Below are 25,087 nucleotides of genomic sequence, written 5' to 3' on the forward strand. Positions count from 1 at the left end.
CCATGTTGACTCCTTTTGGGACTTTGAGGGAGATGTGCTTCATTCTTCTCTCCTAAGTTCTTATCTCCAGACTTTCCCTAGACCATGTTGACTCGTTTTGAGACTTTGAGGGAAATGTGCTTCATTCTTCTCTCCTAACTTCTTATTTCCAGACTTTCCCTAGAGTGTCACATGGCAATTTTCTTCTGTCTCCCTGTCTCAGTTTATTTTCTCTTTATAAGGACCCCAATCACAACATTGGAGGGAAGTCCTGGTGTGGCGCTGTGATTTAATATATCAGACTGCAGAGTTGTTTAAACTGCAAGGTTGGTGGTTCAAGCTCACCAGCTGCTCCTTGGAAACTCTATACAGCATCACTATGGGTTGGAATTGACTCAATGGCACTTAACAACAACAAAAATCACAGCATTAGGACCCACCCTACTCAGTATGACTTCATGCTAACCTGATAACCTCTTCAAAGACCCTATATCTAAACAAGGTCACATTCACAGGTTAAGACTTGGACCTACCTTTTTGGGGGACAAAATTGAATCCTTAACTTTTTCTAAATTGCCTTGATAAAATGATTCCAGTGGGATAGAATTGGTGATATTTATGTGAGGTGCATAGAAGCCCATTACAGCGGGAGTGTTCAGAACTGATGATCATTGCATGGCTTCCCATACCTATGTAGGGCCCATATAATTCACAGAATAATTTTTCTTACACAGAGGCTGGGGGGTTTGAACCTATCCCAGGAGATGCAGCATTTGACCCATGTGGCTATGAGCCTGTTCTGACTCCTGGGTCTCAGACTAGTTTACTCACCTATGTGTTCTTCTTCTAACCAAATTTCTACCTTGTATCTCTGTAACTGGAGTCACACAATAGAAAAGTATAGGAGTGAATTAGGAGCTCAAATACTGTCAAGAAGGTCCCTTTCTCTATCTCCTGTCTTTTACGTATTAGCTTAACTCAATGGCATACTTTTTGTTTTGAGAGTTGCTACTTAGCAGCATTCTTTCATTTTTTTTCATGTTTTATTGTGAATTATATGATATTTGACATGAGAGAACTTTAGTTTTACATTCATTCCATCGTATATCATCTCATTGCCATGGTTCCAATTCCCTCAATGCATCATCAACCGACCAAAGGGTATACCCTACAAACCCGCCCCCTACACTCTCCCCCCTCGCCCCCGCAGTCTTCAGTACACAGTCCGTCTCCCTCTCTGGATCCAAAGTCCCCCATCCGCTTCATCACTCCACGTCATCGTCTCTGCCTCTATCTCAGGCCTCGCTGCTTCTCTGGGTAGGGTCCCTTCTCGGCTCTTCTCCATTGATGGTCCTAGAGACCTCCGCTCCTAAACTGGAGAGTTAACCACTCCCTTCCTTGCTACAAAACGTCTACCTTTACGTTTCCAACCCTCACAATTAGTCCTGATAACAATCATTCACTATTGTATCACAAGTGACCCTTCTGCATTTCATTTCATCAGCTGCGCCTAGACAGATTGGATAGTACTCACTGGAGATTCTGCCTTCCTCCATGTTCCTTAGCTCTAGGTTCCCTCTTGAAAGCTTGTAAGCCAGTCACTTCTTGTCAATGGCATACTTTTGCTTCATGGAGACCAAGATTACCACCCATGGTTGCAGGCCTAGCTCCTAAGTTTATTCTTAACTTCAACTGAAATTGTTCTTCATTCTAGAAGTGCAGTCAGATGTCTCAGAACTAAATCCCATTGGCCAGCTTCAGTCATGTGCTTTTCTTCTGGAGTTGGGGTTGACCACAGTGAGCCATGGTTCTGAGAATGCCAGAGGATGGTTTTCTAAAGGAAAAAAAACAAGTGTTGTTAGTAGGAAAAGGAGAAATCAATTTTGTCCATTCAGTAACTATAAGCAGCCACCATTGTGCTTTGTAAACAATTGCTAATGGAATGAATAGATAAATAAGTGAATGGGGAAGACAAAGTTAGAAGTCGTGGGATTTTAGTACACTTCTTGTAAATCCACCCAAGGTAAAGCACTGGCATTCTGAATCTCTGGTCATGTGAGTCAGTGTATAACTTCACCTGTGCTTCTTTCCAGAGCTGTTCCGGATAACTACAAGGTGATTTTTGTGCAAGGAGGTGGGTCTGGCCAGTTTAGTGCTGTCCCCTTAAACCTGATTGGCCTGAAGACAGGCAGATGTGCTGACTACGTGGTGACAGGAGCTTGGTCAGCTAAGGCTGCAGAAGAAGCCAAGAAGTTTGGGACTGTAAATATCGTCCACCCCAAACTCGGAAGCTATACAAGTAAGTGATGGGAGCTGAGCTGGATGGAAATTACTGATTGGTAGTAGGTGTTTTTAATTCCTCCCTCCCCTTGACACTTACTAGTTTGGTAATAGTGTGATTGACTGCACTATTTGAGACTATTAATTGACTTGTGCAGAAAGATGGGCTCATTTAGCTGAAAAGTCCAGGGTCTGGCTTTAGGTGTGGCTTGATCAAGTGCTCTAACAATGTTTCTCTCCCTGAGAGCTTCACGATGGACTGCAGTTTCTCCCCATTTCAATACCCTTGCCTGAACATTTGCAATAACAGCCTGATGTCTCGTGTGCCTGCTTCTGGATCATCACTGTGCTTTGCATTAGTCACGTTCTGTGTGGGATCAGCTCCGCGGAAGCCACATGCACTGCAAATCAGGGAGGGTGGGGGCCCTACGAGGAAAACACTGGCCCGCCAGTGAATTGGATGGATTCTGAATGATAAGAAATAAACTAAATAATTACCATGTCATTCTTGGAGACTTTTTGCCCCAAATAACAGTCATCCTTTAAGGACATTGGCTATGGTTCTAACACAAGGTTGTTATGTATTTTTACTTGGGAAGTGCTTTGGAATAATTAGTTGATTTTTTTAGTTAAAAACATTTTTTTTTACTGCTGGTGGGGGTTGCTATCAATGTCCTGGTTGATTCCTATCTGTATAAGGAAAGGGGAGTAAGTGTGGAAAGTATCATACTTTTCTTCTGTGATAGAAATTCCAGATCCAAACACCTGGAACCTTAACCCAGATGCCTCTTACGTGTATTACTGTGCAAACGAGACCGTGCATGGGGTGGAGTTTGATTTTATACCTGATGTCAAAGGTGCCGTGCTGGTTTGTGACATGTCTTCAAACTTCCTGTCCAAGCCCGTGGATGTTTCTAAGGTAGCGTATGAGAGACTGCTGTGGGGGAACCCACTGTCTTGGTGTATTTAGAGGAATTTTAATATATGCTACTCGTCGATGCTTTTGGAGTTGAAGTGGGCATAGGCAAAATAGGCCTCTTTTGTTGTTGTTGTTGTTTGCTGTTTTTAACTGTTAATGTCAATTGGGTGAAGATTTACAGAGCACATGATCAGTTTCCATTAACACTTCATTTTGTTTCATCTCTCTGAGTTTGCAACCTCTTCAATGTAATAGCACTTATCCTATTTCCTCCCTCTTTCCTAACCCTTCTGAAGGGATGGGGCGCTTCTCATATGCGCTCAGAGCTTGGATAACGGGTCAGTGGTGATGGCTCAGTGGTAGAATTCTCCCCTTCTATGCAGGAGACCCAGGTTTGATTCCTGGCCAATGCACCAGATGTGCAGCCACCAAATATCTGTTAGTAGAGACTTTCAGTGGAACTTTCAGATCAAGACAGACTAGGAAGAAAAGCCTGGCAATCTACATCCAAAAATCAGCCAGTGAGAACCCTATGGGTCCCAACAGTGAGATCCATATCAATCCTGGGGATGGTGTGGGACTGGGCAATGTTTTGTCCCATTGTGCATGGGGTTGCCATGAGCCAGATGATTCACTAACAGGATATGAAAGGCACAACAGTCTGGAGCCAGCAGACACTGAAATAGGGTCTGTGGACCGTGTTTGTTTATTACTAGTTATAGAAATATAAAAATACTGACATTTTCAGCCCCGTGAGAGCGAACTGCCTACCAGAGACTAACTCAAGCCCTTGATGAATTTACTGCCATTGACAGTGGTGGCTCTTAGGGAACGTTTTAAAGTAACTTGCTGTATTCAGGAGAGGATGTTTATCATCCAAGCTCATATGTGGGGGCTATGTGAAAGAGCCACATCTTGCCTTATACCCAACTCGACTCCCAAAGCATCTGCCAGACACACTGAGGGTGAGGCTGTGGAAGCAAGCTATACAGGTACGTGGAGTAAGTGGGTACTATATCTGTCTGTGAAGAATATGAAAACAAGCCCCCCAAAAAGGCAGCCTGCTTTTTCTTATCACCAGATACTGTTGTTAAATGCCGTCAAGTTGATTCCGACTCATACTGACCCTACAAAGAGTTTTATAGGAGCAGAAAGTCTCATCTTTCTCCTGCAGAACAGCTGGTAGTTTTGAATTGCTGTCCTTGAGGTTTGCAGCCAGACTCGTAACTACTGTGCTTCCAGAGCTTCTTAAGGCATGAATAGAAATGTGAATGTTGTTGTTGTTAAGTACCGTCGAGTTGGTTCTGACCCATAATGACCCTGGTACAGGGTTTCCAAGGCTGTAAATCTTTACAAGAGCAGAAAGCCTCATCTTTCTCCTGAGGAGTAGCTGGTAGTTTCGAACTGCTGACCTTAAGGTTCGCAGCCCGATTCGTAACCACTACACTACCAGAGCTCCTTAGAAATGTGAATATCTGTTGTTAAAGTGCTGTTAAATCGCTTCTGAGTCATGGTGACTCTGTATAGGGTTTTTGAGACTGTAAGTTTTTTTGTGTGAACAGAAAGCCTTGTCAATCAGGACATAAAAATGGTGCAGACAGAGATCCCATAGCCTGGTAACTCTGAAGTACTGATTCACTGACTCTGATAAAGGCCTTCTTTAAGGAACTACAATGTGCTCTAAATAGTAACAGTCCCTTCCTTAGAGAAATTGAACTTTGGAAAGAAGGTTGGAAAGCTTGAATAAATTTGTGGAAAATGATCAAATGCTCATCTCCCCCTCCCCATTTATTTATTTATTTTTTTAAGTTTGGGGTGATTTTTGCTGGCGCTCAGAAGAACGTGGGCTCTGCTGGGGTCACAGTGGTGATCGTGCGTGATGACCTACTGGGGTTCGCTCTCCGGGAATGCCCCTCCGTCCTGGAATACAAAGTGCAAGCTGGAAACAGCTCGTTGTACAACACACCTCCATGCTTCAGGTAACTTCAGCACCCTGCCATAGGGACTGAGGGAGGGGCCTCACTACATCCCATCAAGGTTGAGAAGCTTTAATGTAGACTGTGCTTGCAGATCTGGTATGTCCCAGATAACCCATCAGGATTCTAACCACTTCACCTTCTCCTTATTTATCTTCTGTGCACTGTTTGATCAGCTCTTCTTGCCCATTCTCTTCTTTTTTCCGTGGTGGTTTTTGTTTGATCTTGGATAGTCCTGGCTCTGCTGGTTCACTATTAACCCACAAGCTGTCACAAATGCAGAGGCGTGCATCCCAGATAACTCGTTCAATTCTGAGAGGAGGGACTTGGAAAGATTGGACCTCTTTGGCTTTCCTTTCTCTCCCTGCTGAGCCTGCATGAAGCTGGCTGCTTTACATTGAACAAGCAGACTAGGAACACTCTTCTGCTTTGTAGCCCAATAGACTAGGGTCCTCTTAGCTCGGCTTCCCTTTAGCTGAGTGGGAGGAGCCACTGCAGCACTTCCAGAAACAGCAAGCTTGCCTGACCCACAGCTTTTAAGATCTGTGACTCAGGTAGTTTCTTAAGATCTTCATGACCCCTCACACCTAACAACTGTCTGAGAAATCCTACTGCTGACTAGCTGTGCGGCTTTGGTCAAGTCACTTAACCAATCTGGGCAGCAGTTTTCTCCGGGAATAAATAACAGTAGTACCATCTTCATTAGGTAGTTGTGAGGGTTGAGTTGATAAAATCAATGCATTTAACCAGTTGCAGTTGAGTTGCCTCCAACTCATGGTGACCTCATGTATGTATGTGGAGAATTGTGTTCCATAGAGTTTTTTGAAAGTAGATTGCTAAGCCTTCCTTTCAAGAGGGCTATGCGTGGACTTAAACCTCCATCCTTTATTTTAGCAGTCAAGTGCTTAACTGTTTATATCCTCAGGGATTCTAGTTAATGTAGTTAGTGGAAATGTTACAGTTTATGGATTTATCTTCCCAGGGAAGCTATGAGTTATGATGTAAACAATGATACTTTATTTATTTATTTTTTTAAAGGTTTTTATTGTGGATTGAGTGAGTTTACAGGGCACATCATCAGTTTCACATTCAACCATTCATATGACTTGTTTCATTACATTGATTATAATCCCCTCCATACATCATCTGTCAACAGTGTTTCTCTCTATCCTCTTTGGCTTTTTTTTGGTGGGGCAAAACTTTGCCATTTTGGAATTTACAATCTCGGCTTTTAGGGAAGGTTTTTACATTTATCTGTGGATATCGATACTTTATTTTTAACCATTGCTTTCAAGTCAGTTTTGATTCATGGTAACCCCGTGTGTTGAATAGGGCTGCACTGTAGGGTTTTCTTGGCTGTGATCTTTATGGAAGCAGATTGACAGGCATTTTCCCCAATGATGCTATTGGGTGGGTTTCAACTGTCAACCTTCTTTAGGTTAGTTGTCAATTGCAAACCATTTTCTTAGTCTTCCCAACAACCCTACCTAGTAGATACTATTCTACGCTCAGTTCATATTTTTGGTAATGCCATTAATACCGGGTTGGGCTACAGTAGACTAGAAAGTCATGAAATATAGTATGTTGATGGTGAAGTGCCGTCAAGTCGATTCTGACTCATAGCGATCCTGTAGAGGGTTTCCGAGGAGTGGCTGCGAAGTTTGAGCCACTGACCTTGTGGTTCAAACCAACCTTGCAGTCTAGTACTTTAATCCACAGTGCCACACCTGAGAGGTTTATCATTATTGTTAAGGGCCGTCCAGTTGATTCCGACTCCTAGCGACCCTGTATAGAGTTTCTGAGGAGCAGCTAGTGAGCTTGAACTGCCGACCTTGCAGTTCAACCCAATTTTGCAGTCCAGTACATTAACCCACAGCCACACCTTTGGGGGAGATGTGCCATAAGTGACAGCCTCTTGCTGCATACAGCCTGACATGTATTTACAGGCGGTTGTTTCAATTTCAGGGAGGCTGGCTTTCCTGTTTGTATATTTCCTCTCTCCCTTTTTCCCATGATGCACACTTTTTCCCAAGCTGAAGTTGTCAAAGACTTCGTTCTTCTTGGATCAACCATTAACACTCATGGAAGCAGCAGTCAAGAAATCAAACGACATACTGTATTAGGCAAATCTGCTGCACAAGATGTTTTTAAAGTGTTGAAGAGCAAAGATACCAATTTGAGGACTTAGGTGCATCTGACCCAAGCCATGGTATTTTCATTATCTTAACATGCATGTGAAAGTTTGACAAAGAATAAGGAGGACCATAGAACTGATGCCTTTGAGTTATGGTGTTGGAGGAGACCTTTGAAACCATGGGTCACCAAAAGAACAAACAAGTATAGTCAGAATATTCCTTAGAAGCCAGAATGGTCAGACTTTGTCTCTCATATTTTGGACATGTTATAAGGAGGGACCAGTCCCTAGAGAAGGACATCATGCATGGTACATGGTAAAGTGCAGGGTAGAAGAAAAAGATGTGCCCTTAACAAATGGATTGACATCATTGCAGCAGCAATGGACTCAAGTACAGCAGTGATTGTGAGGTTGCTCAGGATTGGGCAGTGTTTCGTTCTGTTGTGCATATAGGGAGGCTATGAGTTGTGCATATAGGGAGGCTGTGAGTTGTGCATATAGGGTGGCTATGAGTCACCTTGAGGACTAAGGTACGCCTGACCCAAGCCATAGTATTTTCAATAACCTTGTATGGAAGCGAAAGCTGGACAGTGAATAAGGAAGATCGTAGAAGAATTGATGCCTTTGAATTGTGATGTTGGAGGAGAATACTAAAAGTACCATAGGCTGCCAAAAGAACCAACAGATCTGTTTTGGAAGAAGTGCAGCCAGAGTGCTCCTTGGAGGCCAAGATGACTAAACTTTGTCTCTCATACTTTGGACATATTGTCAGGAGAGAACAGTCGCTGGAGAAGGATGTCATGCTGGGTAAGGTGAAGGGTCACAGAAAAAGAGGAAGACCCCCAACGAGATGGATCAGCCAGGTGACATCATTGATGGCGTCAAGTGTGGCAGTGGTAGTGAGGTTGGCCCAGGATCGGACATTGTTTCGTTCTGCTGTGCATGGGGTCGCTATGAGTCGGTTCCAACTCGATGGAACCTGACAACAACAACATGAGTTGGTACCGACTTGATAGCACCTAACAACAACAATGAGCACACACATCTGGCATCCATGATGGTGTCAAGATGAATTCCATTGCAGAGGCATCTGGGATACTTGATATGACCAGTTTTGTGCCTGTGCTGAAAACTGTTTAAGGGGCAGGTTAATGTTAACAACACCCACTGTGTAGTTGGACAGGGAGGGAGGGCTCACAAACCCACTTGAAAAAACAAGGAGATAATTTTGTTTTCTCTTATCTCATTTATATCCTACTTGCCTGACAAAGAGATAGATTCAGTCTCTTGTTCACATCCTGCTCCTCTTTTCTTTGTATTTTGAGGATTATTTTATGGTTTTATTGATCTTTTCCCATTGCTGTTTTTCCACTGCTCCAGTAGTTTCCTCAGTAGATTTTCCCCTGTTCCCAAATTCTAACAGCATAGCTGGGATTTAACCCATGGCAGCCTGGCTTCCAGAGATGGGCTGTGTACCCTCTGTGCCCTGCTATATACTCCTATTCCCAAGCAAAATTCCCAGCATGGAGTTGTTTGTATTCAAAGGATTTAGTCTTAGGAAAATAGTGACTCCATCTTTCCCATTTAACAGAATATATCTGTGAGAGATGAGACCTTTCTAAAATGAGGGGACTTGAGTATGCAGTCAGTGGTTCCATCTGGGTCACAGTCTTTTCAGAACTCTTTCATCTAGCCACATAACTTTCCCTGGGAAAAAAGAGAGTGGTTTTCAAACTTAGAATGCGGACGGAAATTTCCCTTGGCTTTCCTCACAGCTCCCGTGATGCAGAGCAGCTCTCCATTTTGGGCCACCATGTCCCTCAGCAAATAGCATATTCTAGTTGCTGAGTAACTCTTGTTATTGTTGTTAAGTGCCATCCAGTCAGTTCTGCCTCATAGCAACCCACATAGGGTTTCTGAGGAGCGAGGGACTGGTGGGTTTGAACCACTGACCTTTTAGTTAGCAGTCCGGTGCTTATCTTACAATGCCACACCAGAACTCCTTAACTTTCCTCGTAACCTGTAAACCTCACTGTGTTTTAGTCCCCATTGAAAATGTTTCTAAAATGCACATAAAGGATTTGAGGGGGTGGCAAGTGATTCTCAGTGCTCTCATTGGCTGTTTCCCTCTGGGATTCTTGGCAATGGAAAAGCACCAATGCCTACCGGTCACACTGTGGTAGGAGGTGTCAGGAGATTGCCATGCCTGCCTGTAAGAACATGGGTTCTGGGCCTGCCTGCCAGTCAGGTGAGACCAAGGTTACCATTAACTAAGGAAGTGGGAAGTAGGGGATGAGGGGGTGAGAGGGCAGAGAGCACTGTCTGTGAAGTGTGATCAGGGCATAGCCTGAGGGTTGCAGTTAGAGGGCCCCTTCTCCAACAGTTATTCTTAAGCACATTTAACAAAACTTTCTTTTTTTTTTTAAGTTTTTATTGTGAACTGAGTGATAGTTTACATGGGAGAACAGTGGCTTTACACCATCGTTTCATTGCAGTGATTACAATTACAATCTCCTCCGTGCATCATAATTCCGACAGGATTTGCTTCCATTCCCTCTGGTTTTGTTTTGTTTTGTTTGGAGGGGGGTGTGCACAAAAACACTCAGGAATATGTAATAATTTAAACAACCAAAGGGCACGTTCTGCAAGTCTGCCTCATGGCATCTTCTAGTCGAATTCTGATTATTAAGCCTTTGAGGCTAAGTCAAATGAGTACTGTCTGCAAGTTTGGGCATTCTTGTGCGTCTCCTCTCACTTCATATCAGTTGGTTGCTTCACTCTCAGCTCTAGGCCTCTGTGGCTATGTCCTTGTCCATGGGCTCAGGAGCCCTCAGGTCTCACCACACTTTGGACCAACCAGCTCTTCCTCTTCTCTCTCTCTCTCTCATCTCCAGGTCAACGGGAGTCTATGGAATGTGGTTGAACTCAGCCCATTTCTTCATTGCTGCCTTTTCCCCTCTTCCACTCACCAGTAGACCCACGTGGTGCCAGCAAGTTTAGATGCCTGCTCATGTGTTCCCTTTGAGTTTCAGTCTTGGAGGGGGGTTTATCCTGAAGGGACTTTATTGTTTGCCTTGATGGCTCCCTGGCTAACATCTTGCTTGTTCTTATAATAGCCAATCAGACTGCCATTTTTGTTTTAGATTTTTCCTGTTGATCTTTCTTTGAAGATGTATCTTCTGTTGCTCTAGCTGTTCCAGGAAGGTCTGCTTGTCTTTTCTAGTGGGAATGCCCCACCTCAGAAGGTTCTGGATGGGGCTCAGGAGTCCATCTAAGGTCCTATACTCTGCAAAGACTCCTCAAGAAGCCTATTTCACTGGGCAGGTTCCAGAACCCCTTTTAGGTATTCTAATCAGTAACGACACCTTTTTTTAAATGCCATTTGTTAATATTAGGGTGAGAAGTCTATGATGGAAACTATGAAAGCAGACCCTCAGCCTGGCATTGTCAAAGGAGTGACATCTTCCTAGGAGCACTTCCTTCCAGTCCTCCATGCCTTGAGCTCTCAGGCAGCCTCTCCACTGGGGAGAGGACAGCTTTCCTGGCCGAGAAGAGGCTGAGTCAGAAAAATGAGCAGAGCAGCAAAGTTTCCTTTCCGGACAGACTGGAATAGTGGTGACTGAGACCACCTCAGAGATGTCATCAGTGTTACTATTTGATTGTTGTTTCTGTTAAGTGCTCTTGAGTCGATTCTGACTCATAGTGACCCTGTACAAGGTTGTTTTTTTGTTTTCCTTTTTAAAGCTTTTATTGTTAATTGAGTGATAGTTTACATGGGAGAACATTGGCTTTATACTTATCGTTTCATTTCAATGATTGAATCCCCTCCATGCATCATCATTTAACAGTATTTGCTTCTGTTTCTTCTGTTTTTTTAAAAATTGATATATACAAAACATTCAGGAATATATCATCATTTCAACAATCAAAGGACACATCCAGAAAGCCTGCCTCCTGTTCTCTTTTCATGAGTCCTCAGCTGTTCCTTCTTTCCATATCCTCATCTCTGCCTCCATCTCTGGTGTCACTGCTTCTCTGGATAGGGTCCTACATTCTGCTCATGATCTTCTCCCTTGATGGTCCTAGGGTCCTTTGTTTGTGGAATGTAAGATTAACTACTCCCTCCTTTATGCTACAAAACTTCTACCTTTACAGTTGTGACAATCGCAATTAGTCATGGTAATAGTTGCTCACTATTGAATCATAAGAATCCTATCCCCATCTCCTTTTACCAGACTCATCGAGACAAAATGAAAACTGTTCAGTGGAAATTCTACTTTTCCCCGTACATTTTGAAATTAATCTCCCTCTTGAAAATTTATAAGCCAGTCACTTCAAGCCTTTATGCTCCCCTCCCCCCATTTTAGGTAGACATTGCCTAAGTTGCCCGTCCCTATCAACCCTGTGTACAGAGGGGATAGACGTGATTTTTTATGTGAAGGCAGTATGGGGTTTTTGAAGAGCAGCTGGTGGGTTCACATTCCAGTGCTTGTAGGTGAAGACACTGCATTAAAGGTATGCTGATCCTTGGATTATTCATCACCACCATACCCTCCACTCAGCTTGCACTTATTTTGTCTTTTTTTTTTTTTTAAAGCAAGACCTGGTGTTATGTAGAGTCACAGGGCCAGGAAAAAAAAAAAAGGACAAAAAGTTTTATATAATTGAGGAATTGCTATAAATCTGTGATGAGGCCACTGGTGACTCAGTGGTAGACTTCTCGCCTTCCATGTGAGAGATCTGGGTTCGATTCCCAGCAGTGCAGCTCATGAGCCGCCATTGCTCCTCTGTCCGTGGAGGTTTGTGTGTTGCTATGATGCTAAGCAGGTTTCAGTGGTGTTTTCAGACTAATGGACTAGGAAGAAATCTGCTTCTGAAAACCAGCCAATGGAAACCATATGTATGGATCACAAAGGTCCAGTTCGTGACCTTGTGGGGTGTGTGTGTATGGATTTGCCCTGAAATGTATAGAGCTTATTTGTAATGTTTAAGCATTCAAGATGAGAAAACTGTAGCCATTCTTGAGAACAGTCTCTAAAGGGAGACATTTGTGCATATACCCTCCTCAATCAGGACACTTCAGAACTTTGTGTCACATGAAGTCCTTGAATAGGTTTCTTGTTTGAAAAGATGTCCTTTTCTATTTTTTATCAAAACTGAAGGACAGTAGGGCCTGGGAAGTTTATTTTAACTGTGCTGGATAAACAGCCTTCGAATAGTTGCTTTGTAACTCTGAGCACTGAATTGGTGTGGAATAAAGGCCCACAGTGTCATTCTGCTTGACCCTACAGCTTCAAATGAAGCCCAAGTAGAACAAAGATGCCCAAACTTTCCTTTTCCCTCTACAAAGCATTTTTTATTTGCCATAACTAATTGAACCCACAAGTATAAATTTTGTTAGCTGCAGGATGAGTTAAAGTAACTAATAAAAATATAAAACCAAAGAGCCTTTCTTATCAAAATGGGATCTTGTGTGGACCCTATTCTCAGGATTTAGCTTGGGGACTGCCAGAGTGTGGTTGGAACCAGCTTTGGAGGCTTTGCTTTGGGAAAAGTGCTCTCTGTGATTACTGTCCCATCCCTGCTCTTGAGTAATTGTGTTTTGGCCTGCAGCACATATTGTTAAACTTCCTACTATGTGGCGCTGTGGTAAATGCGCCAGACTGCAAAGCCCATTGAACTGCAAGGTCAGAAGTTCAAGTTCACTAGCTGCTCCTCAGAAACCCTATACAGGGGCGCTATGGGCCAGAATCCACTCGATGGCAATTAATAACAACAACAACATCTATCATTTATCAGAGTCACCTGCTGGGTGCCAGATACTGTATTCTAGCCCTTCAGGCAACCCACCCATTCTGGGGAAAACTCCAGAAGTTCTGCAGGGAATCTTTAGAACAGCCAGAGAGAGTTTTCCTGGGAAACTTCCGACCTGCTTTTTAAGCCCTAGTGCACAGGATATACTTTGAATTTCTTTAAAGAAAAAAAGTGATGTGGTAATGCATGATCTTAGCAAGATTTGTGAATTGTAGTTATTGAGGTAATGTTTTTTTCTGCTTTTCATGATGGTATTTACTGATTCAGTTGTGAGGATTTTTGTTTTCTTTACATTGAGGTGCAATCCATACTTTAGACTGTAGTCTTTGATCTTCATCAGTAAATATTTTAAGTCCTCTTCATTTCTAGCAAGCAAGGTTGTATCATCTGCATATCACAGATTGTTAATGAGTCTTCATCCAATCTTGATGCTACATTCTTCTTCATATAATCCAGTTTCTCAGATTATTTGCTCAATGTATAGATTGAATAAGTATGGTGGTGAAAGGATATGACCCTGCATACACCTTTCCTGATTTCCATTCAGTATCCGCTTGTTCTATTCGAACAAGGTCTGTATATAGGTACCTCATGAGTACAATCATGAGTAATAACCATCCTTTGCAGTTTTATCCATAGTTTGCTATTAGCCACACAATTGTATGCCTTTGCAGTCAATAAAGCACAAGCAAACATCTTTCTGGTATTCTCTGCTTTCAGCCAAGATCCGTCTATCTGATGTCACAATGATAGTCCTCATTCCGCATCTTCTTCTGAATTCAGCTTGAATTTCTGGCCACTCCCTGTCAATGTACTGCCGCAACCCTTTTAAAAAAATTGTCTTCAGAAATTTACTTGCTTGTGATATTATTAATGATATTGTTTGACGAATCCCACATTCTGTTGGGTCACCTTTCTTTGGAATGGGCACAAATATGGATCTCTTTCAATCTCTTCCTGGTAGCCATCTTCCAAATTTCTTGGCATAGACTACAGAGTGCCTACAGTGCTGCGTCAGTTTGGTAAAACAGTTCCATCAACTTCTGGAGCCTTATTTTTTATTTTCAACAATTAACAATTTAATGACTATTCAGATTTTGCAAAGAAATCAATACATAAATGAATAAGTAGATAAGTGGATACAGATAGCTACATAGAAGGAAGGCCTACTGTGTGCATGACTCTTGCATGTCTTGAAGCTCCAAAAATGAATAAAGCACTGTCTGTGTTTAAAGTTGCAGGATAAGCACTCAACTATGAATCTGATAAGGTTTGCAGCAAACCCACCAGCCACTTCTTTTTTTGTAAGTTTTTATTGTGAATTATGTGATTGTTTATATGGGAGAACACCAGCTTTACATTCATCCTATCGTATTTTGTTTCACTGCAATGATTACAATCCCCTCCATGCATCACCAAACAACCAAAGGGTACACCCCACAAGCCTACCCCTCAGCCGTCAGCACACAGCCCCTCTCCCTCCCTGAGTCCAGAGTCCTCAGCTGCTCCATCTCTCCATGTCATTGTCTCTGCCTCCATCTTTGGTGTCACTGCTTCTCTGGGTAGGGTCCCGCACTCCACTCGTCTCCCTTGATGGTCCCAGGGACCTCTGCTCCTGGACTGCAAAGTCAATGATGCCCCTCCTTTTGCTACAGAATGTCTACCTTTACATTTCCAACCCTCACAGTCTGTCCTGATAGCAATTATTCACTATTGTACCACAAGATTCTTATCCCCATCTCCTTTCATCTCTCCCACCTCCAACACATTGGAAACGACTTAGTAGAGGTTCTACCTTCCCTTGTACTCTGGAACTAGGCTCCGTCTTGAAAGTTTGTAAGCCAGTCACTTCTTGCCTTTGTAGCTCTCTCCCCCCTCCCCCCCATTTTGGGTATCCAATGTCTAAGTTGCCCTTCCTGTCAACCCTGTGTACCGAGCGAGGGGTTGGGAATGATACTCACTGTAAAGATATGTTCCCTTTTTTGTGCTACTCATCCATAAGTATAGGTCAAGTTCATCAAATTGCAGCAGATAACTTTTTTTTTTTTAACTCTTCTTTCTTCTTCTAGTTGAGTTCTGATCATCCAGCCATTGAAATTGAAGCCAGATCAAGTGGGTACTATCTGCAAGTATGGGTGTTCTTGTGCATCTCCCCTCATTTCATATGAGCTGGACACTTCACTATCTGCTCTAGTCCTCTGTGGCTATGTCACTGTCTCTGGGCCCAGAAGTCCCCAGGTCTTGCCATACTGCTGGCCAACCAGATCTCCCCCCGAGTTCACAGGAGTCTATTGAACATGGTCGGACTTAGCTCACAACTTCATTGCTGTTTTCCCCCCACTTCTCCTTATCGGCGACTAACGTGGTCACCAGTGAGACCACATGCCTGCTCATGTATTCCCCTTGAGTAGTCTTGGAAGGGTGGAGCTTTATTTTTTGCTAATACCTTCAGAACCAGTGGTTATTCACCATATGCTACTTCTTGAAATACTTGAACATCCACCAATTCCTTTGGTATAGTAACTTTATGTATTCCTTCCATATTTTTTTTGATGATTCGGTGCCTTTCAGTATTTTGTCCATAGAATCCTTCAATATTGCAATCCAAGACTTGAATATTTTCTTCGGTTATTTCAGCTTGAGAAATGCTAAGCATGTTCCTCCCTTTTGGTTTTCTAACTCTAGGTCTTTGTGCATTTCATTATAATACTTTATCTTCTCCAGCTGCCCCTTGACATTTTCTGTGCACCTGTTTTTCTTCCTAATTTCTTGCATTCTCTTCAGGCTCAAAAGCAAGCCTTAGAGTTTTCTAACATTTCTGTTTGTCTTTTTTTCCCCTTTCCTGTCTTTTTAGTGACCTTTTGTTTTCTTCATGTATGATGCTCTTGGTGTCATCCCACAACTCTTCTGGTTTTCAGTCATTAGTTTAATGCATCAAATCTGTCCTTCAGGTGGTTTCTAAATATAGGTGGGCTACATTCAAGGTCATATTTTACTTTCATGGAGTTGTTCTAGTTTTCTTCAGCTTTAGCCTGAACTTGCATATGAGCAATTGATGGTCTATACCACAATTGGCTTCTGGTCTTGTTTTGACTGATGTTATTAAGCTACTCCATCATCGTTTTCCACAAATGTAGTCAATTTGATAACTGTGTATTCCATTGGTGAGGTCCATGTGTATAGTCACCTTTTGTGTTGTTGAGAGAAAAGGTATTTGCAACGAATAAATCACTAATCTTGCAAAATTCTGTCATTGTTCTCCAGCATCATTTGTATCACCAAACCATATTTTCCAACTGCTGATCCATTCTGCTTGTTTCCAACTTTCACATTCCAATTACCAATAATTATCAGAACTCTTGTTTGCATGCTTGATCAGTTTCATACTGAAGAAGTTGGTAGAATTCTTCAATTTTATCATCACTGACTTAAGTGATTGGTGTGTAAATTTGAATAATAGCGGTATTAACTGTCTTTGATAGGAATTCTGACTCATAGGAACTCTATATAGGATTTCTGAGGAGTGGCTGGTGGGTTTTTAAACCACCAGCTTTGTGCTTAGCAGTCCAGTGCTTATCAGTCACTTTCTACCTTTCAGCTAGGTTTGATAATTCATTGTAATGGTTAACTTAGACACCATACTATGATAATGAGTTTTTTTAGGGACATTAACAGGTTATAGCTCAGGATTAGACATGCTCAGGGCAGTTCTTTCGATCAGGACAGATGTCTCTTGGGTATGCCAGCAGGCAGGCAGCTCTGTGGCCCTCGGCCCCTTGGCCTGGCATCTGTCCTGCTCCAGCAATGCTACAGAACTCTTTTAGGACTGCTGATAAATGCTCACAGGGCATACCACCCCACTATAAGTCTCAGGTTGGAGGCCCTCGGCTCTAGCTTTGTGGGTCAGCAAACCTAGCTCCCCTAATTTAGTGCCTGGAGACATCCCACTCCACAAGTGAGCCTCCTGCCCACAGGCACTCAGCTTTACTCACTCCATGGCTAGGAAGCTCACCACTCTCTTGTGCCCTAACCCTTGGTTTTGTGCCTGCTACTTCTCTGATGCTTCTTTGGTGTCACAGCTTTCTGTCCTTGGATTGAGGAGGTTCAATGCACTGGGATATCTAGGTCCAAAGGATCCACTGAACTTCTGGCTCTTCTTTCTTGTTGGTAGTGTGATTTCCCCATCATGCTTTTGAGATGGCTCATTTTATATCCTGCTGCTGCTATTGCTGTGTGCTGTTGAGTTGGTTCTGACTCATAGCAACTCTGTGTAGGTTTTCTGAGGCTATAAATCTCTGAGGGAGCAGAAAGCCTTGTTTTCCACCCACAGAGTGGCTAGTGGATTCAAACTGCTGACCTGGTGGTTATCAGCCTAGTGTATAACCCACTGTGCTATCAGGGCTCTTTTTATTACCCAGCAGGATGGCAAAATTGACCAATCACAGTTAACCCTGTTAACCATCACTCACAACTGAATCATAGAATCCGTCAGCATCTTCCCCCACCTTTTCTGACCAAGACCCATCAGGAAAAAGTCTTCTTAGCATTACAAAGACTATGGCTAGAAGAGACCTATTCAATATCCCAGTGTTCTCAGTACCACAGCAGCACACAAACCTGCTTTGACAGGCTGCTGGTAGCGGAGCCTGAGGCCACTGGTATGATCCGTAACCATTAGTCTCTGCAGTTTCAAGTGTTTGAATCTCACAGGGAGGTAGGCAGGGTGAGTTAATAATTCAAAGCCAGCAGGACCTAGTGTTAAGTATAGTCATGGAACTAGTATCTGAGGCTGTGGAGAGGACCTCAAGTTTGTTTGTTTTATGGTAAAATACACAAGTAAATATCTTTCTGGTATTCTCTGCTTTCAGCCAAGAGCCATCTGATGTTAGCAATGATATCCGTTGTCCCATGTCCGCTTCTGAATCCGATTTAAATTCCTGGTAGCTCCCTGTCTATATACTGCTGCAACCCTTTTTAAAAAAATTGTCTTCAGCAGAATTTTACCATTTATTTAAAAGAAATTATAGAAGTTTATTGTGATAAATCAAATATAATAAAGCACTTGTCATTTCAACATTTTTTTCCTGTGTTTAGTGAAATTAATTATGTTCATCTGATTATGCAAGCATCACCATCCATTTTCATATGAGGAGGCTGGATCATGGTATTTTCCCATCATCCTTTACCCAAACAGTTGCCCCTACATTTAAACTATTTTAAGTGTTTGATTCTGCGGTCTCTAGTACATTCGCAGTGTTGTCCAACCAGAACATTTTCATCTCCAAAGGAAACCCTTATTCTCCATGTCTTCCTCCAGTTCCAAGAGAGCTGGGCTGTTTTCCTGTTGGCTCTTTCTCACGTGTTCATGTCTGTTTTAAAAATTCTCTTATTTCAACACTCAGTTAAACGGGTTTTGTTTGTCCCCTGTTTTGTAGCATCTATGTCATGGGCCTGGTTCTGGAGTGGATTAAGAACAATGGTGGCGCAGCAGCCATGGAGAAACTCAGCATCGTCAAATCTCAAATGATTTACGACATCATCGATAACTCTCAAGGGTTCTATGTGTAAGTCGACGGATTTTTATCTCACATTTTGTCTCTTGTGAATATTGTTGTTAAGTGCCATCAAGTCAGTTCCAACTCATAACAACCCTATGGAGAGTGTCTAAGGAGTAGCTGGTGGGTTTGAACTGCAGACCTTGTGGTTAATATTCCAGTGCTGATCCTACAGCACTACACCAGGACTGAAGTTATGTTATATGTATGTACTGTGTACTTTTATAGAAGTGGGCACATTTCCTTTTTCCCTGAGACAGTGAAGTGCTTGTGAGCTTGGATGCTCCCTGGGCCCCCTGAGTATGAGGAGTGAGCTCTTCTTTGTGTCCCCACCCCCACAGTGCCCCGCTTTGGAACCTGTCTTTCTGGGAACCTGTCTGTCATATCCCGTGTTTTCCTTGGGAAGCACTGGGTTGGACCTTTCTCTCACTCTGTCCTCCCTCTGTTTGCCACTTGAGAAAAAAGCATGCCTCCTTGCTGGAAGCTCTCAACTTGTTCCCACAGGCAACACTTGGTATGAATACGCTCCTGGTCACCTTCTCAAGGTTAAGAAATTTCTCGGCGTCGCTTAATACAGCCCAAACATTCCCAACCCAGGCCTACTGTCTATGAATAGGATTGGCTGTAGGATGAGTAATTGAGCCCTAGTTAAATATTTTTGTGACTAAATGATGAATGAATAGGTAGTGACAACAGGGTCAGAGGGGCATAGGAAATGTATGGACTTTGTATTGTTTTCATTGGGCTGTGGTAACAAAAGACCACAAATTGAGTGACCTAATTTTTGTCTCTCACAGTTCTGTAGACCAGAAGTCCAAAAGGAAGGGGCCAGCACGGCTCTGCTCCTTCCAGAGACTCTAGGGCAGAATCCTTCTGTATCTCTTTCAATTTCTGGTGGTTTCTTAGCTTGTGGCTGCATCACTCCAGTATCTGCCTCTTCTTCAGGTGGTCTTATCATTGTGTGTGTCTTCTTCTACCTGTTAGAATGGCATTTACCATTGGATTTAGGGGCTTCCTCATAATTTTGGGTGATATTGCCTCAAGATCCTTACCTTAATTTCATTCCCAAAGATCCTTATTCCAAATAAATTTATATGCACAGATTCCATAGCCTAGAACTTGGACACATCTTTTGGGGGTTTTCATTTAATGCATCTATGCCAAGAATTTTGGAAGACAGTTAGCTGGTCAACCAATTGGATGAGATCCATACGTGCACACATTCTAAAGAGTGGTGACCCAATGGAATGTGGAAATCATCAGATAATATCATGTGCAAGTAAAATTTTGCTAAAGATAATTACAGTAGTACATTGACAGGGAACTGCCAGAGGTTCAAGCTGGATTCTGATGAGGATGTGAAATGAAGGATATCGTTGTTAATGTCAGATTGATCTTGGCTGAAAGCAGAGAATACCAGAAAGATGTTTACTTGTGCTTTATTGACTACGGGCTTTTGACTGTGTGGATCATGACAAGGTATGGATAACATTGCAAAGAATGGGTATTACAGAACACTTGATTGTGCTCATGAGGAACCTGTACCTAGATGAAGAGACAGTCATTCAGACAGAACAAGGGGACACTGAATGGTTTAAAATTGGAAAGGTGTATGTCAGGGCTGTATTCTTTCATCATACGTATTCAATTTGTATGCTGAGCAAATATCTGCAAAGCTGGATGATATAAAGAAGAATGTGGCATCAGGATTGGATGCCTGTGATATGCAGATTATACAACCTTGCTTGCTGAAAACAAACAGGACTTAAAATACTTACTGATAAAGATCAAAGACCACAGTCTTCAGTATAGGTTGCATCTCAATGTAAAGAAAACAAAAATCCTCACCATTGGGTCAATATATAATAACATCATGACTTAATGGAGAAAGATGAAGTTGTCAAAGATTTCATTTTGCTTGGATTCACTATTAACACTCATGTAAGCAGCAGTCAAAAAATCAAAAGACATATTGCTTTAGACAAATCTGCTACATAGATTTCTTTAAATTTCTTTAAACATAGTCTGAGGACTAACGTGCACCTGACCCAAGCCATAGTATTTTTAATAGCCTCTTATGCATGTGAAGGTTGGACAGTGAATAAGGAAGACAGTAGAAGAATCAATGCATTTGAGTTCTATTCGGAGGAGAGTATTAAAAGTATCATAGACTGCCAGAAGAACAAACTTACTTCTTGTAAGAAGTACAGTCCAACGTTCTTTAGAGTGAGGATGACAAGACTTCATCTTTCATACTTTGGACATATTATCAGGAGGGACTAGTCCCTGGAGAAGGACATTATGTTTGGTAAAATGCAGGGTCAGCAAAGAAGAGGAAGACCTCCAATGAGATGGATTGATGCAGTAGCAGCAGCAGTGGGTTCAAGTGTAACCATTGTGAGAATGGCGCAGGACTGGGCAGTGTTTCATTCTGTTCTGCATAGGGTTTCTGTGAGTCGGAACTGACTCAATGGCACCTAACAACTCACAATACGTCTTTCACCAAAATGCCGTGTGTGAAATAACTAAGGAGAAGATCTGGCACACAGAGAAACTGTAAATATCTTCAAGTGCTTTGCCTTCAAAGTAGGCATAGGTATACAAACTTTCCATTACGTGTGTATATGTGCACACATGTACCTGTGCATGAATATGTGCGTGTTTTAAACATGTGCTTCATCTGCACACATAAACATTTATGCTCAGTTATCAACACCACCTCCTTCTTAGCAGTTTTAACTTTTGGGGATTCAATTTTGTTGTAACTAACAAAACAGAAAAAAAAAAACAAAAACAAAATCTGGTTGAGAATACTCTAAAGATTTGTCTGATCTTTGAGAAATCAGTGAGCCTTGTGGGGAAAAGAAGAAATGCTGCTGCAACCTTAGCTTAGAATTGTGTTTTTTAATCAAGACCTCCGAATGCGTCAGCAGAACCACCCATGAGCGTCAAGGGTGTATTGTGTGGACTCTTAGCAGCCTGTTGATGCCACCTCTGCCCTCAAATGTTTGTTGCCCACTCCTGTGACTTGTTGGCATGGTGACCTGGCCACATGCCCTGAAGGAGCCAGGCTTGGTTGGACATGTTGGCCTTGGGGCTCCTCTCTCAGAGAGCCCTGTGCCATTTGGGGGAGGGTGCATATGTGCATTTTGCCTACTCTGCAGTTCTGTGCAGCATAGAGGGAAGTGCAGGCTGAGGTCTTGATCCTGGAGAAATTTCTGCTCTAGTCCCTGGTGTCTGGGTGGGGAAGCCAGGGACCTTGCCTTGCTTACTGGGGCCATTTAAAAGAAACCCCCCCCAAAAATCTTTTGACTGTGATTTGAGTGTAGGTTTTCAGAGCAGATCACTTTCCCATTCAACAATTCGTACGCATTCTGTTTCATATCATTGATAGCAACTCCCTCCGTGTACTATCATTTGTCCCTCTTCCTCCCTGTGTTTCCTATTTCCATTCCTGCCTTCTTTCTTAACCCTTTTGAACTTAGACCTTGGATAAATGTTGCCCTTTTGATCGCAAATGGTTGATTATTTTAAGGTGTGTGCCTTCCTGGTGTTATTGTTCTCAGAAGCCACTACTGAGTTTGGCTGAAATTTGAATCACGGGGATGAATTCATTTCCAAACATGAAGAGTGGCTAGGGGTCATAGTCTCGGGGGTTCTACAAGTTTTTATCAAAAAGACCAGTAAGCCTGGTCTTTTTAACGATTTTGAGTTTTGTTCTATATTTTTTCTTACTCTAGCCAGGACCTTCTAATGTGATTCCTTTTAGAAATGTTGGCAGTGGTGGCCGATAACTGATAGTGATCAGTTTCTTCTGGTCTCAGAGTTGTGGAGACATGCTCACCTGTTCCATTTGGCCATTGGAATGTTGTTTCCATGTGTCTTCAATTTTCCTCATTCTTTTTACCTCTAAAAGGAAGAGAGCAGCCGTTGTACATTTAGATAGCTGCTCGTAAGCACATTTTAAGACCCCAGTTGCTACTCACCAAAATTGGATGTAGAACATTGTCTTTATGGACTATGTTATGCCAGTTGATCTTAGTGTGCCCTGAGCCTATGGTCTTGAGCCTCTAGTGGAGCCATCGTAACATGCAGAATTAGCAGCAGACTGTAGAAGCCTCTCGTTGTCAAAGCCTAAGGAATGTGGCATGAGCTTGGAGCAGGGAGAACTCTTCTTAACTACAGGATAAGGCTGGATGAGTCAAGGCCTGGGTTTGAGAAGAGGGCAGAAGTACTTTCAGGTACTTTTAGCAAGGTGGAGAATGGAACTCACAAAGGCACAGTGTTTAGGGAACAGAGTGAGTGGGCTTCCTGGAGGGGATGGCTTGTGGAATTAGAAGGAAGTTTGGGAAGGTCTGAGGACCTGTTTAGTCCTTATTCATCCATTCACCCATCCTTTCATCCATCCAGTCAGTGTCTCCCAAGCACTCTGTACCAGCCTTGTCCTCGGCTTCGGGCATACATGGAAGAGTAAGCCATCTGCCCTGACTCCCAAAATGCTGAGAACCTGCCAGAGTGGAAGCATGCAGGCTGTTGTGGAGTGGAGACCAAAGTTTTCTATTAACTTCGGGTTCTCTGTATTTCTTGGGAAAGGTGTAGGCACAAAACCAGAGGAGAGCAAGAATGATGCCAACTCTGGAAAATATCCAGGGAATTAAAAACAAAATAAAGCGTAGAAGGAACACGGGAATCCCATGAATGAGCACCCAACCTGGTCATTTCTCTATAGCCGACTGCTCTGAAGCCAGTGGGGTATTTCTGTCCTGGGGTCTGACTCTTCCCCATCATCCCTAGCACCCAGAGCTCCACATCTCTTATGAACAGCCAAGAGCTGCTTCCTCATGAGAATAAATTGTCCTTTGGGAACATCTCATTTCCATCTGCCCCCTTGGCTGCCTGCCCAGAAAATGTCATCTGGGGCTCAGGCTGTTCCTGAGGAGCTTGTTTTGTTCCCCAGCTTTCCCTCAGTGTTTACAGGCGACACTCACCAGCTGTTCCTGTGCTCATTTGGAAATTCTCACTTTTCTTACATCGTGGAGAGAGCTCAGCAAAGTGACTTCCAAAGGGGAGGTGGCCAGTTCTGATGAGCAGCACTGTATAATGCAACCTAGAATTTGCAATGTGTCACCTGTGCACTTCCTTCTTGTCTCTGACACCATGAGTCCTTCCCTCTTCCATGTCCCCCCACCTACTCATGGGGCACAACACAACCCTGGGAGGTTTGCTGGGGGTTTACACCAGTCCCAGCACTGTGGAAGGCTTCCCAGTGACCTAAGTGCAAGATAGGACAACTGCTGAAGTCAGTGACCTCCATCGCTGAAGTCCATAGCTGACCTCGAGTTGAGTCCTTTTGGGGTTGGAGCCCGTTTGGGGTTGGAGGCCTTGATTTGCCCTTACTAGCATGTGAGCCCTGATGTGGTGCTATAGGATAAGTTCTAGAACACAAGGTCGACTTGAACCACAAGGTGGCAGTTCAAACCTAGCAGCCCCTCCTCAGAAACCCTATATGGGATCCTTATGAGTCAGAACCAACACAGTGGCAATTAACAACAAGAACAAGCATGTAATCTTTGGCAAGTGACTTCACTATTCCAAATCTTAGTTTCCCTGTCTGTAAATTGGACGTAATAATGTACATGTTTCTTACCATAGTTGGGAGAGGTGTAGGCTTTAATGAAAATGCAGGTGAATAAAGAGTATGTAGTACAGGAGTTACAAGCGTGGGCTGTTGTGATGGCTAATTTGTAGAAAGCACTAGAAACAGTCCTTGTTATTGTTGTTATGTGCCGTGGAGTCGGTTCCGACTCATAGTGACCCTGTACAGGGTTTCCGAGGCTATAAATCTTTACGGGAGTAGAAAGCCTCTTCTTTCTCCCAAGAAACAGTCCTTAGCAATCTTTAAGTGTTAACTCTGAATAGTAGTATTTGTGGTTATAACTATACCTCTTACTGGCTTGCTGCTAGATTGTTGTTAAGTGCCATCAAGTCAGTTCTGACCCATAGCAATCCTGTATAGGGTTTCCAAGGAGCAGGTGATGAGCTTGAACCACCAACCTTGCAGTTCAAATGACTTTGCAGTCTGACTCTAATTACCCATAACCCGTTTTTTTCCCTCCAGTTCTTTTGGAGACACAGTCATGGGTACTACATAAATATCTACTGTATGGAAATTTAATCTTCAATCCCTGTTTGTTATGGTTATTGCTGTGAATTACTTTTACATTCCTGATCCCACCCCGATGCCATTGAGTCTAATCTGACCCTGTAGGGTAGGGTAGAACTGCTCCTGAGGGTTTCTGAGGCTGTAAATCTTTACAGGAGCAGGCTGCCACATCTTTTCTGTTGAGGAATGAGGAATGGTTGGTAGGTTCGAACCACTGACCTTGTAGTTAGCAGTTCAGTGCTTAACCCACAATGCCACTAGGGCTCC

The 25,087-nt window shown here is 42.9% G+C and overlaps 1 protein-coding gene across 2 annotated transcripts in view; it reads left to right on the forward strand.

Annotated features, from left to right (window-relative positions):
• The window catches only part of PSAT1 (phosphoserine aminotransferase 1), a 39,240-nt gene that overhangs the window by 8,763 nt on the left and 5,390 nt on the right, over positions 1-25,087 (forward strand). For both annotated transcript variants that reach the window (XM_006834932.1, XM_006834933.1), the window contains exons 4-7: positions 2,073-2,278; positions 3,006-3,178; positions 4,988-5,157; positions 18,538-18,666. In XM_006834932.1, coding sequence (XP_006834995.1) covers positions 2,073-2,278; positions 3,006-3,178; positions 4,988-5,157; positions 18,538-18,666 — 678 coding nt within the window. The remainder of the gene's footprint in view (positions 1-2,072; positions 2,279-3,005; positions 3,179-4,987; positions 5,158-18,537; positions 18,667-25,087) is intronic.

Source organism: Chrysochloris asiatica, unplaced genomic scaffold (assembly GCF_000296735.1).
Source record: "Chrysochloris asiatica unplaced genomic scaffold, ChrAsi1.0 scaffold00014, whole genome shotgun sequence".
Taxonomy (NCBI): Eukaryota; Metazoa; Chordata; class Mammalia; order Afrosoricida; family Chrysochloridae; genus Chrysochloris; species Chrysochloris asiatica.